The sequence below is a fragment of the Entelurus aequoreus genome, linkage group LG11, assembly GCF_033978785.1.
Source record: "Entelurus aequoreus isolate RoL-2023_Sb linkage group LG11, RoL_Eaeq_v1.1, whole genome shotgun sequence".
Lineage (NCBI taxonomy): Eukaryota > Metazoa > Chordata > Actinopteri > Syngnathiformes > Syngnathidae > Entelurus > Entelurus aequoreus.
This window is the reverse complement of record NC_084741.1, coordinates 38,836,618-38,863,300: the sequence shown is the minus strand read 5'-3', so window position 1 is coordinate 38,863,300 and position 26,683 is coordinate 38,836,618. Positions and strand designations below refer to the sequence as shown.

General features: G+C 41.9%; 1 protein-coding gene across 2 annotated transcripts; it reads right to left on the bottom strand.

Moving 5' to 3' along the window:
* Positions 1–240: 240 nt before the first annotated feature.
* Positions 241–26,380, bottom strand: si:dkeyp-84f3.5 (uncharacterized protein LOC334144 homolog). 2 transcript variants are annotated; one of them, XM_062063218.1, is made up of 2 exons: positions 25,903–26,380; positions 241–2,889 (listed from the first exon to the last, which is right to left on the bottom strand). In XM_062063218.1, the coding sequence occupies exon 2, from the start codon at positions 2,728–2,730 to the stop codon at positions 604–606; it is 2,127 nt and encodes a 708-aa protein (XP_061919202.1). In that variant the 5' UTR covers positions 2,731–2,889; positions 25,903–26,380; the 3' UTR covers positions 241–603. The 2 variants fall into 2 exon arrangements, with proteins under 2 accessions (XP_061919202.1, XP_061919203.1); XM_062063219.1 differs by lacking the exon at positions 25,903–26,380 and adding an exon at positions 24,015–24,161.
* Positions 26,381–26,683: the final 303 nt, after the last annotated feature.

Genomic DNA, 26,683 nt, shown 5'->3' with positions numbered 1-26,683 from the left:
TCTGAAGGAAAGCTCACTGTGCCACACTCAGCCATAGAGCAGATAAGCAAAGTAGTAACTATATGTTTAGCCACAGAATGCATGCCAAGGGATTTCTAATACTAGTGGAGATTTGTTTGGTAAATGTGGCCAAACATCAAAAATATACTTGCATTTTTTTGTAACCAATTAGTGTAAGACACTGCCAAAAGAAACATGACAGTTACTTGAAGTGTATACAGTCATACCATGACCATTGAGGAATAAGAAAAACAGGTGGCGGATATCCAGGAATATCGATACACATTTAATGGAAACATTTAAAAAAACAACCTAAAAAACTTAATGATACATACAAATTAAACATTAAAATCACAAGGCTAGGTTATCATTGCAACACTTTTTAACGTTTGTAATGTCTCCAGTCAGTTGGTGATATCTTGATTTAAAAAAATCAGAAAGCTTTGTTACTCATGTTGAATGCCACAGAAAATCGTATAAAACCATTTTATTATCATGACAAACTTCATATCAAAATGAAATGGAATGCATTGTTTGCAAATTATATTTTGAGGTTAATAAAGCATCTATCTAAAGAAATAGCGCAACCCCTGACCAAAAACATCAAATTGAACTATTATTTTTGGATACATGAGAAGTCTGGTGTTGAAGAAAGGTTTCAGAGCATGAGAATGTCTCTGTGCACTCAGTACATTCATAAAGAACCTCTGATGTTTCTTTGTTGTTTGGGGTACGGTCAACCATGTCATTATCTTCTATATTGTCCACATGACTCTTGTCGTTTGGGCTGTGGTTGACCAAGTCATCCTCCTCTATATTGTCCACAGGACCCTTTTCATTTGGGGTATGGTCGACCAAGTCATCCTTCTCTATATTGTCCACAGGACCCTTTTCATTTGGGGTATGGTCGACCAAGTCATCATTCTCTATATTGTCCAAATGACTCTTGTCGTTTTGGCTACAGTCGGCAAAGTCATCCTCATCCATATTGTCCACATGACTTTTGTCATTTGGTGTATGGCCAACCATGTCCTCCTTTTTATTGTCTACATGACTCATGTCATTTGGACTACAGTCAACCAAGTCATCCTCCTCCATATTGTCCACATGTCTTTTGTCATTTGGGTTATGGTCAACCATGTCCTCCTCTTCTATGTTTTCTGCATTACTCTTCGTGACCAGGGCAGAATTGACATTTGTGTCACTGACCTGAGATAACAGGTCCACATCACATTTTGATTCACCGTTTGGGTGATTCTGGAGGTGAACTACAAGTGCTGAAGCCGTCATGAAATGAGCTGAACATAAGTGACACTTATTACGACCTTTTTTGTGATATGTCAAGTGTCGCTGGTAAACATACATCAGCCCAAATGTCTTCCCACATTCTAGACACTTGTAATTGGCCCGGCCTTGTTTCCCTGCTTGTTGTTTCCCATCCTGTGCTGTTCGTTCATTGTCTTTGTGAAACCGAGCTACATGGTGTGTGAGATCACAGCGCTGAGGGAAACGTCTACCACAAAGTGTACATAGATGCATTGTTCCTTTATGGTACCTCATGTGCCTTGACAAACTACTCGAATGATTGAAAACTCTTGGACAGAGTTTGCAGGAGAATAGCTTTCCATTTTGACTTGCCCTTCTACGTCTAGATCTAGGCTTTATTTTTCGTTTAGGGATTAAGGAGTCTTGATCCAGCAGATCTATTTCCTCCTGTGTCTGATGCGTCAGACGATGCTTCTTAAGGGCTGTTAGTTTTTGGAAATGGTCCCCACAAAAACCACATTTGTATGATATATCGATTTGACTCGTATTATCACCAACATCTTCATTACCATTCTCAATGTCAAAAAGTGTGCCATTACTGTAGCAGTTTTCCAGAGGTCTGTCACTGTTGTTTGTGTTAAGCTCTCTACCTTTGCAGTGATTCAGTGTATGGGTTTGAAAATCTGATATCCAAAAGAAATGTAACTTGCACATCCGACATGGATACGTTTTTTTCAAAGGCTTTTCTCCATTATTCTCAGCATTGGTAATGAGGTGATTTTCTTTTTCATGAGCAACCAAAGCATACGCTTTAACAAATCGCTTTCCACAATGACTGCAGCAGTGAAACGGTTGCCTTGCATGGTCTTGGAAGTGTGCTTTCAGTTGTAGTCTACTCACAAAGGCTTTGCAGCACAAAGTACACTTGTAACCTTCCTCTGTGTTATTATACTGCTGGTGACGATGTAAACTCTGCAGGGTGTTGAATGATTTACTACATATTTCGCAGCGATAATGGCCTTTCTGAGGCTTTTCAACATTCAACGGTGATGGCCTTGGTATATTGACATCTGCATTGGACAACTGTGGTTTTTGGATTTGAACTTGGGGATTTGGAGACGGTGGTTTAGGAGGAGCAGATGGGAAGTGAGGCAAAGCTTCAGGAGATGCTGGTTTTGGAGAAGATTGTGACACTGAAAAGCCATTTACAACTGCCAAAGTGCCATTTTCTTGTAGCACATATTCCCGAGGGACTTCAAACCCGTTGGATGAGCCATCAAAGGAAAAGGATTCTAAAGGTCCATGGATGGTCATGTGAGCGATAACTTGAGTGTAATGAGGGAACCCATCGCCACACTCTGTGCAGATGAAGGTACATGCTTCTCCACCAAGTGGTGCTGAAGAGAAACTACTTGATTTCTGCCTTTCCATGATGAAATTATGTGGTCCAAGTGCTGAAGGCATCACTTTTCAAAATGAGACACCAAGTGAATTTTTTTCAGACTCTCACAAAAAAAGATTTCCATGGGTGGGACAGAAAGAGTCTACAGTATTTCAACAAACTTGGCCTCGAAATGTGTCCCTCCAGGTAGCACGTTCACTTCCGTCTTGGTTTTCCTTTATCTGAAAGACAAAAATGGGATACAAATCATTTAAGGTTTAAATAACTATTGTGATTATATTGCTTTAGGGCAGGGGTCGCTAACACGTCGACGGAGATTGACCAGTCGGTCTTTGGAATTTTACCGGCAGACCTGTAAAATATTAGGACTAACCATCCATCTATTTTGTACACCGCTTATCTTCACTAGGGTCCGGAGAAAGCTGGAGCCTAACCCTGCTAACCTCGTGCAACAGGCGGGCTCCACCCTAGACTGGTCGCCAGCCAATCGCAGGGCACTTATAGACAAGCAACCATTCATACTTACATTCATACTAATGGACAATTTAAAGTCTTCAATTGCCCGAACAAGTAGGAGGAAGCCAGAATACCTGTAGAAAACCCACAGGGAGAACATAGAAACTCCACACAGAGATGTCAAAACTGAGATTTTAACTCCTTACTGTGTAGCCTACATGCTAGTAAGTGAAATAGTTATATAATAATACCCCTGTGTAGAGGCGCCAGCGTACGGGTTGTTGGCTCGCCATGCACACTTGTTGCGTGACTTCCAGTGTACCTTCAAACAATCCTTGAACTGACGGCATACAACTGTTGGTATAAGTACTAGAAGTAGCATTGTTATGGTTGATGTCATGACTGAAAAAAGAAACCGTAAAAAAAAGGACAGGCAATAATCAAGAGTTACTTACACATGCAACACTCCCATATCCATGTTTTTCCTATTTGGTTTTCATAACATGTCCAGTGTATACATGATTCACTCAGAGGGCTTACAACTAATTTTCGAGAAGACCTTCTGCTCTGGCTGTGCAATTCCAGGAGGGTGCTGCTTGTTTGCATGAACATCAGGTAGAATTTGAGAACAATCTCCAACTAATGCGACGACGTCTCAGTGCGACGAATGTCTATCAACAGTGCAGTGCCACTTCTATTATGAATACTCTCCTTTATTCCGGAAAATAAACCTTTTTTTTATAAGTAAGTAAGAAATAGAGAACAAGGAATGGCTAGGCATGTTAACATTTCGCAGAACACAAAAAACATGCTAACCGCTTAAGCTTCAATGTAAAGTAGGAGTGATCGAGGCAAATATCAATACCTAATATAGTATCAAGGTATATAAGCCATAATAAAGTCTTTATAGTAATATTTTTATTTTTCTCATTATTAAAGCATTTTTGTTTTAATGGTGCAGTGTGCACACAGTGCAGGCCCCAAAGTACCACAAAGAACCTGTGAGCCAGATCTGCCAATATGCCAGGAATAACCTCAACCAAGACAGCTAGGAGCAAGCAAACCCACCCCAAGGCCAGGAAGAACACGGAAGCCAAGTAAATGGTAAATGGGTTACACTTGTATCACGCTTTTCTACCTTCAAGGTACTCAAAGAGCTTTGACACTATTTCCACATTCACCCATTCACACATGCATTCACACTGATGGTGGGAGCTGTCATGCAAGGCCCTAACCACAACCCATCAGGAGCAAGGGTGAAGTGTCTTGCTCAAGGACACAACGGACGTGACTAGGGGATCGAACCAGGATCCCTCAAGTTGCTGGCACGGCCGCTCTCCCAACCGAACCACGCAGTCTATGAATAAGTCAGGTTACACGTGCTGAGACCCACCCCATGCCTACCACAACCATACAAACCCTGTGTGATACGAGGGGTGCAACAATTACTCGACGTTGTTGAAGAAAATCGATAATATAATTTGTCGCCAACAAATTATTTTGTCGATAACTGTAGTCGGTGACATCTATCCATCCATCCATTTTCTACCGCTTGTCCCGTTCGGGGTCGTGGGGGGTGCTGGAGCCTATCTCAGCTGCACTCGGGCGGAAGGCGGGGTACACCCTGGACAAGTCGCCACCTCATCATCGGTTGTATTTTTCCAAGCAGAAAAGGACCTTGCTTCCCACAGCTATATGTCTGTGATGCGGGAGCATTTGAATGGAAGGCATGTCATGCATAAGGAGAATGCAGTCTCCGACTCTCCTTTACCTAGATAGCCAATGAACAATAAAGAGACACAGTTGTGTGGAAAATAGCTTTCACTATCATTCCAACAAAATTCCACCAGCTCAACTTTGTTTATACAGTCCCTGACAAAAGTCTTGTCACTTATCCATTTTGTAGAAACAACAGTTTATTACCTAAATTTGAATTAATCCATTGGTTTCAGAAATGGCTCATATGAAAGTTAAAACCCTCCCAAATGATATTTAATAGATTGTTGTCTGTCTATCTATGTTGGCCCTGCAATTAGGTGACGACTTGTCCAGGGTATACGCCGCCTTTCGCCCGAATGCAGCTGGAATAGCCTCCAGCACCCCCTGGCCCTGAGAGGGACAAGCGGTAGGAAATGTATGGATGAAAGGATACAATATACATTTGCTTCACTGAAACATGAGTAATCATTTAGTGAACACAGAAAGGTCAGATTTTGGTAAAACAAAAGTTGTGTCGCCTACAGAGACTAATGTAAAAAATTGAACAAATAATTTCTTTCAAATACAAAAATATGTTGCATAACATCAGGGAACTAAAGTAGTAGTGCTGTGACATCCATATTTAATATCTTGTATGACTTCCATGAGCTTGAAGGACTGCATCCATATGGTTCAACAATGATTCATACAATTTATTGATGAAGTGATCAGGAATAGCAAAGAAATCAGTCTTACATGCCTCCCAGAGTTCATTAAAATTATTTGGTTTCGTCTTCCATGCTTCCTATTTCATTATACCCCAGACATGCTCAATTATGTTCATGTCTGGTGACTGGGCTGGTCAATCCTGGAGCACCTTAATAGTTTTTGCCTTGAGGAACTTTGATGTAGAGATGAGAGTATGCGATTAAGCACCATTCTGCTGCAAAATTTGACCCCCTTTGTGGTTGGGTACGTAAGAAGAAGCTAATACTTCTTGATATTTTAGGCTATTGATATTGCCTTACACCTTGCTATTCTCTCGCACACTTCAATACTGGATGTAACCCCAGACCATGATTTTCCACCATCAAACTTAACTGTTTTCTGGGTGAATCTGGGATCCGTGCGGGCTCCAAGTAGATCTCCTGCAATATTTGCGGCGGCTGTGATGTAATTCCACCGAAAGATTCATCTAACAATTTCATCTTTTGCCACTTCTCTATGGTCCATCCTTTTAGCAGGCAAATGCCACACATTTTTTAAAATTGCCTTTTGTTTAGTGCTGGTTTCTGGGCACTGATCCGACAATGGAGGCCATTTCGAGACAAATTTCTACAAACTGTTCTAGTTGACACTGGGAGTTGAGGTGACCAGGCCTGATGGAGCTCTGCTGAAGTGGAAAAGGGGCTGGCCTTTTATTTTCGAGCCAACAGATGGTCCTCCTGAGCAGTTGTCTTGCGGGGTCTGCGGGACCTGGGCTTTTCAAAAACATCTCCGGTCTCTTCCAATCTTTTTCTTATTCTTTGTACTTGACGCTGAGACACATTGTAGGTGTCAGCCAACTCAGCAGGGGACCTGGTCTTCAGCCTCTGGATAATCCATACTTTGGTCTCAGGGTGAATCTTAGGCATGTTGTCAGAGGTCAAGTTGCAGTTGATGTGAAAGTCTGGTGTACTGGGGTTCTTTTTATACACACCCACTAATTGACTGATCAATTATGATCACAGGTGCATCCATGCAAAAAGTGACTCAGTGGGCTTTACTAAGATGTCAATGTTAAAATGCTTTTCAGCAGTTTCATTTGGCAACAAAACATTATTTAAAAAGCTGTTGGGTTGTGCAGGTTTCTACAATCAAGATAATTAACAATGCTTGGATGAGGATTAATTTTAATGAAATATTTCAATGTAGAAGGGTAATTGTTACTTTTTGCCTGACGAATGACTGATTGCCTCCGTCAGGTTATGTGATTGCCAGGGTTTGTCTCTCCGTCAGTGAGTCAGTTAGTTAGTTGACAACATAACCTAAAGTGTTAAGGGCAGATTTTCATGAAACTTTCAGGATGGAATAAGCAACAAGCGTTTAGAAGAGAAAAGGTGCAGACATTGTACACCTGAAGTAAAGACAACGACCTCCTCCTTTATACAAATAAAAATGATAATTGACATAAGGAAGAGCAAAAATCCACGGGAGAGGAAGTGTAAGTGACAAGCTTAAAGTTTCTGGGGTTGCACATCGATGACCTGACCTGGAGCTTGAACACATAATCAGAGGCCAGAAGAGGCTCTTTTTCTGAGGACTCTGAAAAAGAACAGGCTTCCTGGGAAACGTTTGACCAGCTTGCTCCCACTGCACATACTGTATGAGAGCATTCTCACATTCTGCTGTACTGTGTGATACAACAGCTGCAGAGAAAAAGGACCTGCAGCGTGTAGTCAGGACAGCCAAAGGGATTATCAGCTCCCCCCTACCAAACCTGGGCGACATCCACTCAGAACGTCTCCTCACACGGACTTAAAAAATAAGGCAGGGTCCCTCACACCTTCACCACCCTTCCCTAGGGCAGAGTGAGAACCCCAAGCACGCACACAAACAGACTCACATTCGGCCTTTTCCCCAGAGCTGTGGACTGACTGCAGAGATAACCCACATACCCAAGAATGACTGAGCAATAATGGACTAACTGTTTTTAACTTCTGTGTCTTTTATTGTTTTTAACCCGTTTTACCATATATATTTTTTAACTCATTAAAACATTTACAACATATGTATATATTTAATTTTTTTTTTAGGAATGCTGCTGGTAAGATTGTTCAAACAAAGTTTTGTTGTGTAGCCCCCAATGACAAATACATGTAATTTAATATATTTTGGAGATTTTCCTGGTAATGAGTACAATGATTAATCTTAATTTCCCCTCGGGGATTAATAAAGTGATTCTGATTCTATGCTACCTTATATTTACGGTACAAGGCTAAACTTCTTGCTGTGTATATGCTAGAGACCATGGTCCAGCCTCTCCTCACAGAGACAAATAGAGTGGATAACTGACAAGAGTGTTCACACCGTTGATCTCATTTCGCTATGACAAAAACGCCCAGCTGCTGACACCAAGGCAAAGAGTAAACCTTCTTGCACCCTATTGGGAAGCGACAAACGAGCAAAACACATGCACAGACATGCCAATCTCATTTATCCTTCGATTAATTAACAGCGCCAAGAGGTTATGTATTAGCTGGATCTGTCTGTCTATTTGAAAACTTTCAGGAAATGTCAGAAATGTGAGAAGGTATTACATTTTGGGACTAAGTCTGGATTCGTTTGTGATACAGGAGTATTCAAAACAGTCTCCAACTTTTCCTCGGTAAGAAGGTAAGATACTGTCTGTCTATCTGAAAACTTTCAGGAAATGCCAGAAATGGGAGAAGGGATAACAGTTTGGGACTGTGTCTGGATTTGTTTGTGATACAGGAGCATTTAAAACAGTCTCCGATTTTTCCTTGGTAAGAAGGTAAGATTCCGAAAACCAGGAGCTGAATCCAAACCAGTGAAAAAACAAATAGAAGAGCATAGTCGGTGCTCAAAAAGAAAAGAAAAAGAATGTTACTCTATCGATTGGACGAAAGCCATCCCAGTTTCTATTTTGATTACGTTATTTTCCGTACCATAGGGCGCACCGGATTATAAGGCGCAAGACCTATGATTAGGTGTATTTTCATACAAAAGGCGCACCGGAATATAAGTTGCATTAAAGGGGTCATATTATGATTTTTTTCTGAATTTAAAACACTTTCTTGTAGTCTACATAACATCTAATGGTGGTTCTTTGGTCAAAATGTTGCATAGATTATGTTTTACAGACAATCTTCAAGTCGCTTTCTGACAGTAGCGTATTGGCGGTCTTATTTACGTGGCTCACCTTCGACAGCGTCTTCTCCCCGTCATCTTTGTTGTACCGGTGTAGCGTGCAAGGACGGGAGTCGAAGAAATGTCAAAATATGGAGCTAACTGTTTTAATGACATTCAGACTAAACTTAAACAACAGAGCAGCATCTACTCATCCGTGGCTCACTAGTGCAACAACAAGCCAGAAATGTGTCTCAAGAAAAACCGTCAGACCGGAACGCTCTAATAACTAAAGTTCCGTGGTTGAATTATGTAAACCCACTACACCGGTAGTTTTTAGCACTTTCATAGCGAGTCTACTGACAGGTATAAGTTAGAACTTTGCGCTACTTTATATTAGAAATGGCAACAGCGGAGGACCCATAACAAGAAGATAGAGAAAAAGAAGAAGACAATCAAGTGCTGCGGCTTCAAAGTCGTACTAAAACATACTGACAGGTTTTTGAGCGCCATGTGTAATGTTCTACATTCTCAATGGAACATTTTAAGTTTTGGTGTAGTTTACTGGTGTCATATTGCAGTCTACACGTATCTCTTATGTGTGACTACCCTCTACTGGTCACACTTATCATTACACCATGTACCAAATAAAATTGCTTAAAAGTCGGTAGGCACAACCAGAATTATTCCGTACATTAGGCGCACCGGGTCATAAGGCGCACTGTAGATTTTTGAAATTGAAAGAATTTTAAGTGTGCCTTATAGTCCGAAAAATACGGTACCAAGCATTGAACAGTAATGACATTGTTGTAGTTCATCAGAGACGAGGTTAGGAGTTGGAGGCACATAGTATTGGTGATGGGCACAGTATAGCTTCTACATCATGATAAGAAGGCAGATGAGTGTAGGGCCTGATGAAATTAATACATTTACGCAAAATGTTTTAGAATTTTTCCTTTCACACTTATTTTACCATCATTGACTGTGTGCTTTTTGTGTAATACATAACATGTTATGTGTTAAAGGGGTACTGCACTTTTTTTGGAATTTAGCCTATCGTTCATAATCCTTATGGGAGACAAGAACACAAAAGTAGTTTTTTTCCCACATTCTAATTTGTATTAATCTGCAATCCATTTGGCCTCAAAATCACTTTCAAATGCATCCAAAATACGCCTTCCATCCATCTTCAACCGGGTCGTGGGGACAACAGCTACAGCAGAGACCCCCAGACTTCCCTGTCCAGAGGAACACTAGCAACTTCCTCCTAGGGGATCCCAAAGCGTTCCCAGGCCAGAAAGGAGATGTAATCCCCCCATCTGGTCCTTGGACTGCCCCAGGGTCTCCTCCCAGTGGGACGTGCAATGAGGACATTTCTAGGGAAACGCTCGTGAGGCATCTGCACGAGATGCCCCAACCACCTAAGCTGGCTCCACTCAGAGTCTCTCTCGGGTGACTGAACTTCTCACCCTATCTCTCAGGGAGATGCCAGCCACCCTTCTGAGGAAACTCATTTTGTATCCGCGATCTTATTCTTTCGGTCATGACCCACACTTCATGACCATAGGTGAGAGTAGGAATGTAGATAGCTCGGTAGGCTGAGAGCTTTGCCTTCTGGCTCAGCTCTCGTTTCGTCACAACAGTGCGGTAGAGAGACTGCAATACTGCCCCAGCTGCTCCGATTCTTCGGCAGATTTCCTTCTCCATCGTTCCCTCACTCGTGAACAAGACCCCGAGATACTTAAACTCCTCCACCTGGGACAGAGTCTCGTTTTCTACCTGGACTGTGCAAAATACGCCAACAATACTTAATTTACGTTCCATAATCTGTTTAATAACCAAGGTGTAGGAACATTGTTATTGTAAGAGTGAACACTGACAAACTATTTTTTTAGTGTAGGAACACATCGCCTTACGACGGCATGCAATGGCATTAGCCGTAAGCTAGCATGTGCGTCATCAGCTGAATGGCTTTTGAGTTTGTAATGAACAACATAATGCAATAGGACACACATTTGTACTGACTGAAAACATGAACAATCATATTGCAGTTGTAAAGTTGTAACCCCCATTTAATGTTTTTGTACACAGCTCGCGCAACAGTGTATGTACTGTAGTTGTAATAACAAGCACGATGTGCTGCATGTATCAAGGTCAATATTACAGTAACTCACTCTATGGACATTTGTCTGTTTGGTCCAGCTGGCCGGGACCGTTTTTTGCAGTTGATTTTGTGTAAGCACGCCATTCATGTCGGCATAGCTTGACTCAGAGCTCCGCATTCGCAGCGTCAAGTCACGTCGGTCCTCACTCTCTCGGCTTCCGTCTGCTCCAATGTTTCACCCTCTCTTTGTGCGCGCTTCTATAACTAGCAGTTCATCCTCCATATATTCAGGTTAAAAAAGATAAGGTTGTCCAAAAATAGCCCTCTCAGTCATCTGTTACCAAGTTTGCGTTGATTAGTACACACTCGTGTTTATTTCCGGACGTAAGCACTTATTTGTCGCCGGAAGTGCGCTTCTATGGGAACGGAAATAAATGCGCTGAGGAAATAACTTCCGGTAATGCTTAAAATGACCACATTACGGCAACTATTGTCATATTACATATTGTTATGAACGTGTCTGTTACTACATTATATACAGTCGTGGTCAAAAGTTTACATACACTTGTAAATAACATAATGTCATGGCTGTCTTGAGTTTCCAATAATATCTACAACTCTTATTTTTTTGTGATAGAGTGATTGGAGCACATACTTGTTTGTCACAAAAAACAATTATGAAGTTTGGTTCTTTTATGAATTTATTATGGGTCTACTGAAAATGTGACCAAATCTGCTGGGTCAAAAGTATACATACAGCAATGTTAATATGTGGTTACATGTCCTTTGGCAAGTTTCAATGCAATAAGGCGCTTTTGGAAGCCATTCATAAGCTTCTGGCAAGCTTCCGGTTGAATTTTTGACCACTCCTCTTGAATGCAGTTCAGCTAAATCTGTTGGTTTTCTGACAAGGACTTGTTTCTTCAGCCTTGTCCACATGTTCTCAATGGGGTTTAAGTCAGGACTTTGGGAAGGCCATTCTAAAACCTTAATTCTAGCCTGATTTAGCCATTGCTTTACTACTTGTGATGTGTGTTTGGGGTCATTGTCCTGTTGGAACACCCAACTGCGCCCAAGACCAAACCTCCGGGCTGATGATTTTAGGTTGTCCTGAAGAATTTGGAGGTAATCCTCCTTTTTGATTGTCCCATTTACTCTCTGTAAAGCACCAGTTCGATTGGCAGCAAAACAGGTCCAGAGAATAATACTATCACCACCATGCTTGACGGTAGGGATAGTGTTCCTGGGATTAAAGGCCTCACCTTTTCTCCTCCAACATATTGCTGGGTATTGTGGCCAAACAGCTCAATTCTGGTTTCATCTGACCACAGAACTTTCCTCCAGAAGGTCATATCTTTGCGCATGTGATCAGCAGCAAACTTTAGACAAGCTTTAAGGTGTCACTTCTGGAGCACGGGCTTCCTTCTTGCATGGTAGCCTCTCAGTCCATGGCGATGCAAAACACGCTTGACTGTGGACACTGACACCTGTGTTCTAGCAGCTTCCAATTCATTGCAGACCTGCTTTTTGGTGGTTCTCGGTTGACTCTTGATCATCCTGACCAATTTTCTCTCGGCAGCAGGTTATAGCTTGCGTTTTCTTTTCTGATCGTGGCAGTGGCAAAACTGTGCCATGCACTTTATAGTTACGAACAATTGTCTGTACAGTTGCTCTTCGGACCTTAAGCTGCTATGAAATGGCTCCAAATGACTTTACTGACTTGTTCAAGTCAATGATTCGTTTTTTCAGATCTGTGCTGAGTTCCTTTGACTTTCCCATTGTCGCGTTTGTAACCGAGTCTAAAGACTGCATCACATGAACCCTATTTAAATGAGCTCAGAGAAGTCAACAGGTGTCGTCAATCATAATCACTCAAATGAAGTTAAGAAATAGGGCATGCCATGAAGCTAATTGGATTTGATTGTAACTTTTCTACATCACCAAAATTTATAATGTATATTGCTGAATGTATACTTTTGACCCAGCAGTTTGTCACATTTTCAGTAGACCCATAATAAATTCATAAAAGAACCAAACTTCATGAATGTTTTTTTGTGACAAACAAGTATGTGCTCCAATCAGTCTATCACAAAAAAATAAGAGTTGTAGAAAATATTGGAAACTCAAGACAGCCATGACATTATGTCCTTCAGAAGTGTATGTAAACTTTTGACCACGACTGTACATACTTCCAGTGTGTATATAAAACGTTGGTGGAGGGTTTTGAAGTTGGTTTAGAGGGCTTTGAAGGCAATAATGGTGACACACATTAGCCACATCTTGGAACCATCTTTAGAATCCGCAAGATGGCGCTGCTCCATTCGGCTGCCTCTCCACGCTCTCGTCACAAGATTTGCGTATTTTGGTTAATTTGTGTAGTTTTTTTTGTTTGTTTTATTTCGACCAACGGCACAACAATTGTTTACGACCGACAGACTCTTCTGGACATAAATTCAAAAACAACTCACCAACTTCAACGAAGCTCGGACCTCTTGAAGCAACTGCCGGCAGAATTGAGAGTCCATGGCAATGCCGGTAACAACAAAAAAGGAGAATAGCGGAAACACCATCGATACCGTGGCAGCCGAGGGGGAATAATGAACCGCGCCAGAAGACGTGCGAGCCGGACGCCTCTCCCTTCTATCCTGCTCTCCAACGTCCAGTCAATTGAGAACAAGCTGGACGACATCAGGGCGAGGATTAAGTTCCAGCGGGACATCAGAGACTGTAACGTCCTGTGTTTCACTGAGACCTGGCTCACACCGGAGGTTCCAGACCCCGCCATCAGCCTGGAGCCCTTCTCCGTGTACCGGAGCGACAGGAACGAGTCGTCTGGGAAATCGAGAGGCGGAGGCGTGTTTTATGGTGAATAAACACTGGTGTGGACCGAGCAGTGTGGAGAAGATAGGGGAACACTGCTCACCGGACCTGGAGTTTCTCATCATCAAATGCCGCCCGTTCTACCTACCAAGGGAGCTAACATCAGTCATACTCATCGGAGTATACATTCCACCCCAGGCCAACGATGAGACCGCACTTTCGGAGCGCTACGACCAGGTAAATAAACTCCAGACAGCTCATGTTGATGCTGCTATTGTGGTTGCTGGGGACTTTAATAAGGCGAAACTTAAAACGGTATTACCAACGTTTTACCAACATGTGACCTGTCCTACCCGAGGCGATAATATACTAGACCACTGCTACTCGCAGTTCAAATGCGGCTTTAAATCACAGTCTTTATCAGCCTTCGGTAAATCAGATCACTCCGCCATCTTGCTCGTACCAGTGTATAAACAAAGTTTGAAGCGCGCCCCCTTGGTGACGCGAGAAGTCAGGCGTTGGTCTGTGAACTCAGAGAGCGCGCTCCAGGATGCGCTAGATTGTACAGACTGGAGCGTGTTCCGCGAGGGCACAGACAACATTGACGAATATACAGACACTGTGCTGGATTTTGTTGGTAAACTGGTAGAGGAAATAGTCCCCACAACCACAGTACGGGTTTTTCCAAATCAGAAACCCTGGGTTGATGGATCGGTTCGAGAGGCTTTGAAAGCGCGCACCTCAGCCTACGGCAGAGGAAGCGCAACAGGCTAAATGCACGCGTACAAGGCAGCATGTTATGACGTCAGGCGCGTAGTGAAGCAGGCAAAGGGACGATACAGGCCAAAATGGAGTTTAAATTTCAGCAGGCTGACTCCAGATCTGTATGGCAAGGACTCAGAACGATGACAGACTACAAAGGCAGCCCCCCCTCCCCCCAATGGTGAATGCTGATGTCTCCCTGGCAAATGAGCTAAATACCTTTTTATGCACAGTTTGAGGCTGCAAATTCAAACAGCAGTGTTGATGGCGCCGCAAAAGAGGGTATGGCCACTGGCAATGGAGACTCAGCATTCAGAATAACAGAACACGACGTGAGGAGAACCTTTAAGAGGGTGAATACCAGGAAAGCCACAGGGCCAGACGGCATCCCCGGTTGCTTCCTAAAAGTCTGTGCTGACCAACTGGCACCGGTATTCCCAGACATATTCAATCTGTCCCTTGAACAGTCCATCATCCCCACCTGTCTGAAAAAAATTCACCATTGTCCCTGTTCCAAAGAAATCTGCCCCTGCCTGCCTCAACGACTACCGCCCCGTAGCCCTCCCCCCATAGCCATGAAGTGCTTTGAGAAGCTAATCAAAGACCACATATGCCCCCCCCCCCCCCAACTAAAGACCACCTGCAATTTACATACCGCCCAAACAGGTCAACTGACAATGCAATCGCACACGTATTGCATATCGCCACGACACACCTGGACAAAAGGCAGGGGAACTTTGTGAGAATGCTGTTCATAGACTACAGTTCAGCATTCAACACCATGGTCCCATCCAAACTCGTCATCAAGCTCAAGGACCTGGGCTTGAACTCAACCCTCTGTCATTGGGTCCTGGATTTCCTGACAGGCAGACCACAAGTGGTGAGAGCAGGAAACTGCACCTCATCACCCATCATCCTCAACACCGGTGCCCCCAGGGCTGTGTTTTGAGCCCCCTCCTCTATTCACTCTACACCCATGACTGTGTGGCTAAAAACACCACCAACTCCATTGTGAAATTTGCTGACGACACAGCTGTGGTGGGCCTGATCTCCGGAAACGATGAGACGGCCTACCTGAGTGAAGTGAAGAACCTGGCACTGTGGTGTCAGGAGAACCACATCGCCCTGAACGTCAGCAAGACCAAGGAGATCATAGTGGATTTTAGGAGACGGGGGGCAAGGAACTACAGTCCCCTCAGCATAGACGGGATGCCGGTCGAGAGAGTGACCAACTTCAAATACCTCGGAGTGACAATATCAGAAGACCTGTCCTGGACCACACACATAGACAACGTGGTGAAAAGGGCACGCCAGCGTCTCTACTTCCTCAGGAGACTCAGGAAGTTCAAGTTAAACCACAAGATCCTCAGAAACTCCTACTCATGCACAACAGAGTGTCATGACTGGAAACATCACCTCCTGGTTTGGGAATAGCACCGCACACGACCGCAACAGACTGCAGAGAGTGGCCAGATCAGCCAAGCGCACCATCGGAGGCGTGCTTCCAACCATCTGCAACATCTACACCAGGCGGTGTAGATTCAAGGGCAAGAGGATAGTGAGGGACTCTAGCCACCCAAGCCACTGCCTCTTCTCACTGCTGCAGTCAGGCAAGCCCTACCGGAGTCTCATGGCCAACACGGAGAGACTCAGGAGGAGCTTCTATCCCCAAGCCATCAGACTGCTCAACTGCATCGCTGATTAACACTTATCACAATTGCACAAAACCGCACGCGCAAGAATCACTTTACTTACCACTGTAATTACCGGACTACAATACTCTTCATTCATTGACTGTAAAAAATTTAAAAACAAGAGTATAAAGAAGTCATACTGTTCCATTACCTTTGTTCATACTACTGTCACTACTCAACTGCCAAAGAACTCTAGACACCTTAATATGTGTTGCTTCCTATACTGTATTTACTGTCATACTATTTGATATTGCACTGGTACTGTACTTCTACTTGTACTGATACCTCTACCATAACTACTGTAACTTATTGTGCAACTTATTGTCTTGTAATTAATGTACATCAGAGCTATTCAAATTTTTGTATTTTTTGTATTAGATTCAGCAACTAGTGTTTGGATCCCACTGTACGCAATATCTGAAGAGCATGGAAAAAAGCATTTCACTGTGGTGTACTCTGCATGTGACGAATAAAACTTGAAACTTGAAAGAATCCTAAAAAAAAGGCACATATGTTCTTGTCTCTCATAATTAACGTGAACGATAGGCAAAATAAAATAAAATAGTGCAGTTCCCCTTTAAGTTAAAGCATAGTCATTTTCTACATAAATTTACCAACGAGTGCTTCAAATACAACATGCTTACTTACATATATAAGCCACTTTTCTGCAATTTTTATTTTGTTAGAACAGTCGGACAGGATTTTGCGCAAAGCTGTTATTTTGAAGGATGGAAGTGTGCTTCTTTGTTTTGACAGCTGCTATGTTTTTAGAGGAGTCGAGACTGTTTTAAGAAAAAAACAAAAAACCTAAAAAAACAAACAGAGTGTCTTTCAAGTTACGGCTGTCATTAACTTAGAAATGTCCAGCAACTTAAGGGTTTCTAGTACAAATCCAGCTACCGCCGTCCATGTCACTGCCGTTGCGTTCTTGCACAAGACACTTCACTCACCTTGCTCCCAATGCTGCTCACACTGGTGTATGATTTAATGTTTTGTGGTGGTCGGAGAGGCCATAGGCGCAAATTGGCAACCACGTTTGCGTCAGTCTATCCCACGGCTTATGTGACTACAAATGTAGCTTAGCACAATCAATGTGTGAATGAATTATGTGGTTTCAGTTCTCACTGTAAAAGTGCTTTGAGTGTCTCGAAAAGTTCTATATAAATCTAATTCATCATCATTATTAGTATTATTATTACTACAATCCCTGGCATCTGTGGTCTTGTCCACAACAACACAAGCAGAGAAGATGTGTTGCGGATATGCAGATTGTCAAGGCTAGCAGCACTGTGTTTTCGACATGGCTTTTGGACAACATGTGGTCATCACACATATGCCTTGGCCAATAATCAATTAATTGTACGATTAATATAAAGAACTCAATAATTTTTTCCGCATTGATGAATTGCGATGTCCGTTTGTTTTCTTTGTCTCTCACTTCCTCACAGGGTGAAAGAGGGTTCAGAAAGTGATGGTATAAGACTTAAGCTCTGCTTTAATTTACCCCAAATACAGGTTTGCCTTGATTCTCCCATTTAATTTACGGTAAGCCTCATCTTAGTGTAAAAGAGGCCAGCCAGTGTGGCTGTGGAAGTGTACATTGTTTAACCTCTCTCCCTGACGCCTAAGAGTTTGGATTAGAAATCGTGTTTAGCTTTGTGCCGAGCAACTCTCATTCGTAGGACCCAGGTTTCAAGCCCTCGGTTAGTCCATGTTACAGTGGTGCTGTCACCCGGATGAGAGTAAGGTTTGGAGGGGCGAGTGTAACGGAGACCAGCCAGTGTGGCTGTGCCAGTGTGCATTGGTACACCTCACTCTCTGATGCCTGAAGAGTTTGCGCTAGAAATCAAGTTGACAACTTGGGATTTTAGCTTGGTGCCTAGTTCCCTTGACTCTCACTGGAGGACCCAGGTTTGAGCCCCAGGCAGAACGGATGCGGGGGCTGGAACAGGCAGGTTATATCAACTGTCTGTATCCATGCGACAACCCTCCTGACTCGGACAAGAGAAATACATTTTTCGGAACATTCCACAAGCCTGCATACTTTTCAACCATTTGCTCAACTTTCTTATCCTTGTCGTTCAATGTCTCCTTAATCTTTTTAAACTTTATCCACAAGCTGTAATAGTCGACCACAAATAATATACTCAAGGGCTTTAACACTAATAACTGTCAGCAAAATGAAACCTTAAAAATTGTTATGTTTACAGCTTGGTTAAGACCATAACATCTGTTTTTGCAAGAACAAAAGTATTGTCATGTTTAAAAATGATTAAATCAGTCGCAGATTAAAGCTCAACCTGTGAGAAAGACTGAAATTAAACCACTCCCAGGTATATATAAAAGTAACCTCAGCACACCCAGCCTTCATGTGAAGTGCAACCTGACCTCTGACAATATGAAGATTCAACCACAACCCAAAGTCATCAAGAGCTTGAAGACCAAGTATGCTGATGAGATAGGTGCCAGACATCTATAATATATCCAAACGCCAAGATGATGAAAACAAATTTGAAGAATGTGATGTTCAGAACAAGCCCAGGTCAGGCAGATCCTGTAAAACAACTGTCCGATGGCCAGGCATTTTTCCGAAACCTCTGTATCTACAAAAACAGTTTGATACATTTTCTCACGTAGTGGTCTCTATGGCCTAATTAGAGCTTACAAATTAAACTTGTGAAGGCTTACAGTTCACATAGAAAAGATTGACAGTGAAAAAGTGTCAGAAGGTGAATTTTCCCAATGAATCATCCATTGAACCACATCCCAATTGCCGCAAATACAGAAGAAGACCTGTTGGAACCTGCGTAGACCCAAGAATGACCCAGAAAGCAGTCAAAGTCGGCGGCGGGAAAATCAAAGTTTGGGGGTTACATCCAGTATGAGTGTGCGAGAGATCTGCAGAGTGGATGGCAACATCAACAGCTGGAAGTATCAAGAACCTTTTGCTGTCCATTACATTCAAAATGCAATAGAATGGAACTTTGCTGTCAATGCACTTAAAAAGTACAATCACAAGAAATGGCAAGTTCTTTAGCACCATTTCAGACTTCTGCCTGCACATCAAAGTTCCTGAAAGCAAAACAAGGTCAGACATGCACATTTTTGAGCATGCTTGAGATGAGATGAAGGAGGAGGTCATAAAACTAAATAATCTTGATGAACTCTGGGAGTCCTGCAAGACGTCACAGTTGAAATGTATCAAAAGTGAACTGAACGTGGAAATGTTTGGTGCCTCACGCCAACTTCATGGCTCACGTACATACATTTCTACATGCTGTGGATAGTTTGGCAACGCATAGAGGTGATGTTGGGTAACTGGTTAAATAAAAAACATGTGCAAACCATTACTCCTCAGACTCATTGATGTGCACATCAGAAACATATGAACAACTGTATATGCAATTACACTAATGGGTATAAAAGCAGAGACAAAATGGAGCATACAAACTACATTAAAACATTGACTGCTTTAGCAGTATTAGAATAAATTGTTAATGGTGCACTGCGAAGAGAGTGTGTTTTCCGAAACAGACTGTTCTTATTCGCAAATGATGACACCTGGCTCATGAGCCACTTCAGGTTTCCTCGAGCGCTCCTCCTGGAAAATGTGCGCAGAGCTGAGGCCTCTTGTAAAGCACATGCGTTGACTGTGCCCACACAGATGCTGACCACACTAGGGTTCTTTGCAACCAGTGCATTTCAGAGGTAGCTAGCCGACCGATCGGGATTGTGCCAGTCGGCCCTGAGCTGAGCCATGCCAGCCGTGTGGGAAGAAATTATAGGCATGTTAGCGAGGTATATTCCTTTCCCATACAATGCAGCAGAACAGGCCAACATTAAAGGCCTGTTCTGCTGCGACAGCTGGTTTTTCTAATATTGTCATAACTATCGACTTCCCATACGTTGCTCTAAAAGCACAATCACATGACAAATATGTATATGTCAACAGGAAACATTTTGATTCGATCAATGCACAGATCTTACATGATACACAAATACAATTAACCAACATTGCAACGATGTGGCTTGGTTTGACGCATGATTCGTACATTGTAAATAACAGCATGGTTGGGAAGAGACTACAAGCTGTCATTGTGCACGATTGGTGGCTTCTTGGTGAGTACATTTATATATGTAATTGTCCTAATATTAATCGCTGTGACGCACAAAGTCTCACTTTTCTTTTGTGCTTGCTTCAGAAATCAACGCATGGAATACATCAATTCCGGAAATGATTAAAATGATCACAATACAGTATATATTGAAGATATTACATATTGTTATGAACGTGTCCGTTACTAAATTGTACATAGACTAACACTGTGTAAAACGTTGCTGGAGGGTTCTGAAGTTGTTTTAGAGGGCTGTGAAGGCTACAACAGTGACTCCCATTACCCGCATCTTTCAAGCATTGTTTATCATCTTTAAAATCGTAAAAAAAAAAAAAAAGGTGTGTTCTTGTCTCTCATAATGCTTGTGAACAATAAGCAAAATAAAAAAAATAAAAAGTGCAGTTCACCTTCAATGTAACATGTTTGTGTTTTCAAAATTAAGTACTGTAGATTATCTTTGTACACGACAAGACTTTTGTCTAAGTACAATCTGACCTTTTTGTCTTAATTGATAAAACTATGAATAATACAATAATTTATTTGGATAAAATGTTCATAATCTAAAGGAAGGATATTTAACTAGAAGGGAACTGCACTTTAAAAAAAAAAAAAAAAGTGTCTATCATTCATAAAATGTAAAACAACCCGTTTTTTAATGCATTCTAAATCGTAAAAAAACACTAGCAGAAGTCAGCTAGCAATAGAGCCAATGGGAGTCGCTTTATTCCGCCTATGAAGCCCTCTAAAAAAACATCCAAAAAGCCTATCGATCGCATATTGATTGATCCGTCAGTATAAGAGAGCACAGCCTGTAGGTTTAATGTGCACGATTAAATATCTTAGTTGCTCAAATAGTAATGTGTTTATACAAGTTTAGATTGTTGAAATACATTAACAATGTCTCTTGTGTTTAAGTTAGTACTTCAGCTATCTAGCGGTAGCTTGTTTCTCCAGTAAATGAGGTTACGACAAATAACCAATAACAGCAACTAGGGATGTCCCGATCCGATATTTGGATCGGATCGGCCACCGATATTTGCCAAAAAATGATGCGTATCGGCAAGGCATGGGAAAATGCCGATCCAGATTTAGTTTAAAAAAATATTCCGGTCCGTGTTTTCCAACGCACCGATTTAAATAATACATTCCACTTTTCTGCTGCTCCCTAATTCCCGTTCCGCATTTTCCAGCACACCTTCAACACATCCACAGGTCTGTGTCCTAACCGTTAAGACGGCCATGTGAATTAAAAGTTACCGGTAAAAATGTCTGCTGTCTCTGTGCGATATAGAAAATGACTATATCGTGATATTGGAGTATACGTTCTCACGCAGTTGCTTTTAGCTGCTGGCATTACACGACAGGCTCTTCTCACTCCTTCTTGTGTCTGCTTCTCACAGACAGCAAGCAAACCTTCTTACACACGTCACATACTGTCACGACATACGTCACATACGTATACGCACTCTCCCAGCACAGAGGTAGCAGCATGACTAACGTTAGCTGTGATGCTAGCGTAGCCGTGTGAGCGGTAATAATGAAGGAAGAATTCATTAATTCCCAAGAAAAACAGCAGGGGGTCCATCGTCTGGCGGTGTTTTGGCTTCAAGTGGGAATATGTCGAACAGACAACCGTAATTTGTCAAGTGTGGGGCAAAAGCTTTGCTATAAAATAATATGTAGCATCATTTGAAAAGTCCCCTGCTAAAGAATGAAGAGTGTTTGAAACTCCGCATGTTAACATCTCCATTCGGTGACACACGCCCACACCATCAAAATGTGGAGGCAACCATTTTCAGATCAACACCGGATGAAAAAAATAGTGATTTTTTTTAGTTGTGATTTCCTTCTCTGCATGAAAGTTTAAAAGTAGCATATATTAATGCAGTATGAAGAAGAATGTTTTAATGTAGACACATAGAATCATCATACTGCTGTGATTATATGCATCAAGTGTTCATTCAAGGCTAAGGCAAAATATCCAGATATACCTGTATATCGTGTATCGCGATATGGCCTTAAAATATCGCGATATTTAAAAAAGGCCATATCGCCCAGCCCTAGTTCAATGATGCCATTTCTGTTTGTCATGTATAATTTTGTCTATTTTGTGTTTATCCTTGAATAAAAAGGTTAGTTTCTTTTTACCAACCATTGTGTATTATTCAAACTCACCTAATTCAGCTGGCTAGTTGTTATCAATAGTACTAAAACACTTTTCAACATGAATCTGACAACTAAGTAGGCTAAAAAACTTTAAACTTTAATACATGCTCCGATAGGCCAGTATCTGTATCGGATCGGAAGTGCAAAAACAACATCGGTATCAGATCGGAAGTGCAAAAACCTGGATCGGGACATCCCTAACAGCAACACAGTTATTGTAAGAGCGAACTCTTTTTCTTGCGTCCTAACACATCGGCGTGCTACAGTATGAGCCGTAGAAGCTAACTACGGAAAGAGATAAGCTAGCTTCTAAGTCAGCACAAAGCGCGTTTGAGTTTGTAATGCACAACACAGTAGGACGCTGTGTTTATAAAATGAAAGCAACATCTCCTCCACGGTATACTTTTAGCGTGGTACAAATGCGTCTGTCTTGTCCACACCTGTAGTCATCTAATAGCAGCAGTGCCCTCTTGAACGCACGCAGAGACTCCACGGAAACAAAGCGAGGGGAAAGGAAGTTAAACGAAGTGCTTGGCTACGTTTAGTTTGAGAAGAACTCTATGAAGCAAAGTCTTTGTAGTTGATTTCCGCAATGTTTCAAGCCAAAGGACGTTAGTGTGCATGCGCCTGCGCTGCTGTGACTCTGTTTCCAGGAATTAATCAGTGTTGCCTGAAATGCATTAATAAATGAAGTTTTTTCAGGGATTAAAAACTTTAAGCGCTATTACTAACCATCTGAAATTTTACCGTGGTTTATCATTATACCGTTTACCGCTACATACCTATTTACATTATACATGCATCATTAGGGTTTTGAAGTTGTTTTGGAGGGCGTTGAAGGCAACAACGACTCCAATTAGCCGCATCTTGTAAGCGTTCTTGTCTCTCATAATGATTGTGAATGATAGGCAAAATTCCAAAAAAGTGCAGTTCCCCTTCAAATTTTTTAAACTTAATATTTGCTTATAACAGTGGATGTTCCTGCACTATTGTTTGCACTTAAAGGGCAATTTATTTATTTATTTTATTTTGCTTATCGTTCACAATCACTATGAAAGACAAGATATTGGATGTATTTTTTTTAATGCATTGTAACTATTAAATACATTCGATCAAAAGTCTGCTTACAATGGAGCTGCTCTATTCCGCCTCTAAAGCTCTTAAAAAAACATTCAAACACATCCATTAAGGTTTTATATACATGATTTAAGTATATATGTAATGTAGTAACAAGCCAATTTCTAATAACATTCAATATTTAGGTATTTTGCTTTACTTTAAAGGCCTACTGAAACCCACTACTAACGACCACGCAGTCTGATAGTTTATATATCAATGATGAAATCTTAACATTGAAACACATGCCAATACGGCCGGGTTAACTTATAAAGTGCAATTTTAAAATTCCCGCCACACTTCCGGTTGAAAATCTCCTTTGGATACGATTTATGCGTGTGACGTCATAAAATGCACGGAAGTGTTTGGGCCCTATTGGACACAATACACAAAGCTCTGTTTTCTTCGACAAAATTCCACAGTATTCTGGACATCTGTGTTGGTGAATCTTTTGCAATTTGTTTAATGAACAATGGAGGCTGCAAAGAAGAACGTTGTAGGTGGGATCGATCGGTGTCTTAGCGGCTAAGTACAATACTTACAGCAACACAACAAGGACTACTTACCCTGATAGAAGACGCCTAGCTGATGCTTGCCGCCAAACCCACGGATGAAGTCCTTTGTAGCGCCGTTGATCGCTGGAACGCAGGTGAGCACGGCTGTTGATGGGAAGATAAGGACTGGCTGGCGTAGGTGGAGCGCTAATGTTTTATCATAGTTCTGTGAGTTCCGGCTGCTAAGTTGCTAAATTAGCCTTAGCGTCGTTAGCAACAGCATTGTTAAGCCTTACCAGGCTGAGAATTTTTAACCGTGTAGTTACATGTACGTGGTTTAATAGTATTTTTGCTCTTCTGTCTATCCTTCCAGTCAGGGGTTTATTTATTTTGTTTCTATCTTCATTTGAGAACGATGCTAGCACGTTAGCTCAGTAGCTAAGTGTGTCACCGATGTATTGTCTTGGAGATAAAAGTCACTTTAAATGTCCATTTCGCGTGCTCGACTCTCATTTTCAAGAGGATATAGTATCCGAGGTGGTTTAAAATACAAATCCGTGATACACAATAGAAAAAGGAGAGAGTACATAGTTCTGTGAGTTCCGGTTGCCAAGTTGCTGATATCGTTACATCCCTAATATTCAAGGGTCAAAATGCATGAAGATTATGAAAACTGCTTATTGTACATGCAGGTTGGATAGTGTACTACTACTGTTGGTAAACAAGCATCGTACAACACAGATTTTGAAAGTAAACATGTGAAGTGAATTATATTTATATAGCGCTTTTCTCTAGTGACTCAAAGCGCTTTACATAGTGAAACCCATTCCCGAAGTTATATTTTTTTAAACCAGTGTGGGTGGCACAGGGAGAAAGTGGGTGAAGTATCCTGCCCAAGGACACAACAGCTGTGACTAGAATGGCAAAAGCGGGAATCGAACCTAGAACCCTCAGGTTGTTGGCACGGCCGCTCTACCAACCGAGCTACGCTGCCCCAATGTGAACACAAAAGTTGCTTGAACTGAATTTGACATCCATCCATTTTCTACCACTTGTCCCTCTCCATATCACAGGGGGTGCTGGAGCCTATCCCAGCTGCATTCGGGCAGAAGGTGGGGTACACACTGGACAAGTCGCCACCTCATCGCAGGGCCAACACGGATAGACAGACAACACTCACACACTTGGGCCAAATGAGTGTTGCCAATCAACATATATCCACAGGTGCATGTCTTTGGAGGTGGGAGGAAGCTGGAGAACATGCAAACTCCACATAGAAAAACCCCGAGCCCGGGGATTGAACCTAGGACCTCCGTTCCACACAATACGAGGGTCCTGGGTACGATCTGACATGTTTAATTTAAAGCGGCAAGAAGCTGTATGTCATATTTTCTTATATACTGTCAACGTGAGACCCAAAACAACGTACTAATCTAATGCAACCCAAATACAATAACCTACATGTCAAACGTGCCTAAAATGTGACAAATAAAAGACATATGGGACGTACATGTAAATACATTTTAGGCTTCAGCTCGCTCCACCAACTACTAGAACATTTAGCAATATATCATCACCGCTGTCCTATACATGCACAAGATGTACTAAAAAAAATGATGCCAGCGGCAGCGCAAATTTAAACATGTAGATATGAATCGTCACGCCGCCAGATGGAGACTGGAACCCACCCTTTGAAAAAGGTCCACTGCTATAACAGCGTGTACAGTGTTGCAAATTACTTTCAGATAGAACATAAATTATATATAGATGATATATAGTCAACAGTATATGAGTAATGAAAAGCAATGTGGCATTTTACTTCGAGTATTTCGCCTCATTTGTTCTCCTGTGGTAGCCAAGTTAGCCACCGCTAGCTTACCGCCATAGAGCAGGGACATATTAAAAAAACGACATAACTGTCAGCCAGCACATCAGCACAGTTGAATGATACATCACTTACCGAGACATTGGTCATATTTGTTGACAGCAAAAACGGCAGAATGCAGAGTCACAGTTATTGCACTCTTTGCTAGCAGATCGCTTCCTGCTCCTGCAGGCCAAAGCAAGCCATCCAAAGATCTTCTTCAGCCGAAAGAAAGCCCCTAGCAGAATGACGAGAAGACTAGCACAGCACGCTTTTTTTGGTCAGACAAAGTGTTTGTCAGGCAATACTAGCATGATACGACTATGTATCGTGTATTAAAACTAGTCGTTGATCGTTGCAATTCTGCGTGCCAGTCTCTATAAAAAAAGTATAAAGCGGCCGTACGGCATAGTTGATCAAACTTTGTCGGATAATCTTCTCCTACCAAACATCTCTTTCACTTGAGTTTTCTCAACATGGCGACGCGTGCAAATCTAATGCTTTTGTTTGACTCACTGATGACAGATCAGATGCGAAAACATTTCCTAAACAAAGTTATTTGATTGGACTTGTCTAATTTATTATTCAATATTACAAAGTTTAACAATATCAACATTACGCTCAGACAAGAAAAGGGTTGAAAGGTGTAGTCATTTGACGGCAAATATACAGTTCGTTTAAGTGACAACATACAATATAAGAATGATGACCGAGAACTGGGTTGTCCAACGTGTGGCACCACGGGCCATTTTCGTCCTGCAGCTGTACTTTTGCTGGCCCGCAGAACATTTCTGAAATAAAAACAAAACAACAGTAACATTGTAAAAAAAATATTGCAAGAAGATTGATGCGTTCATTACATCTCCTCTGGATTACT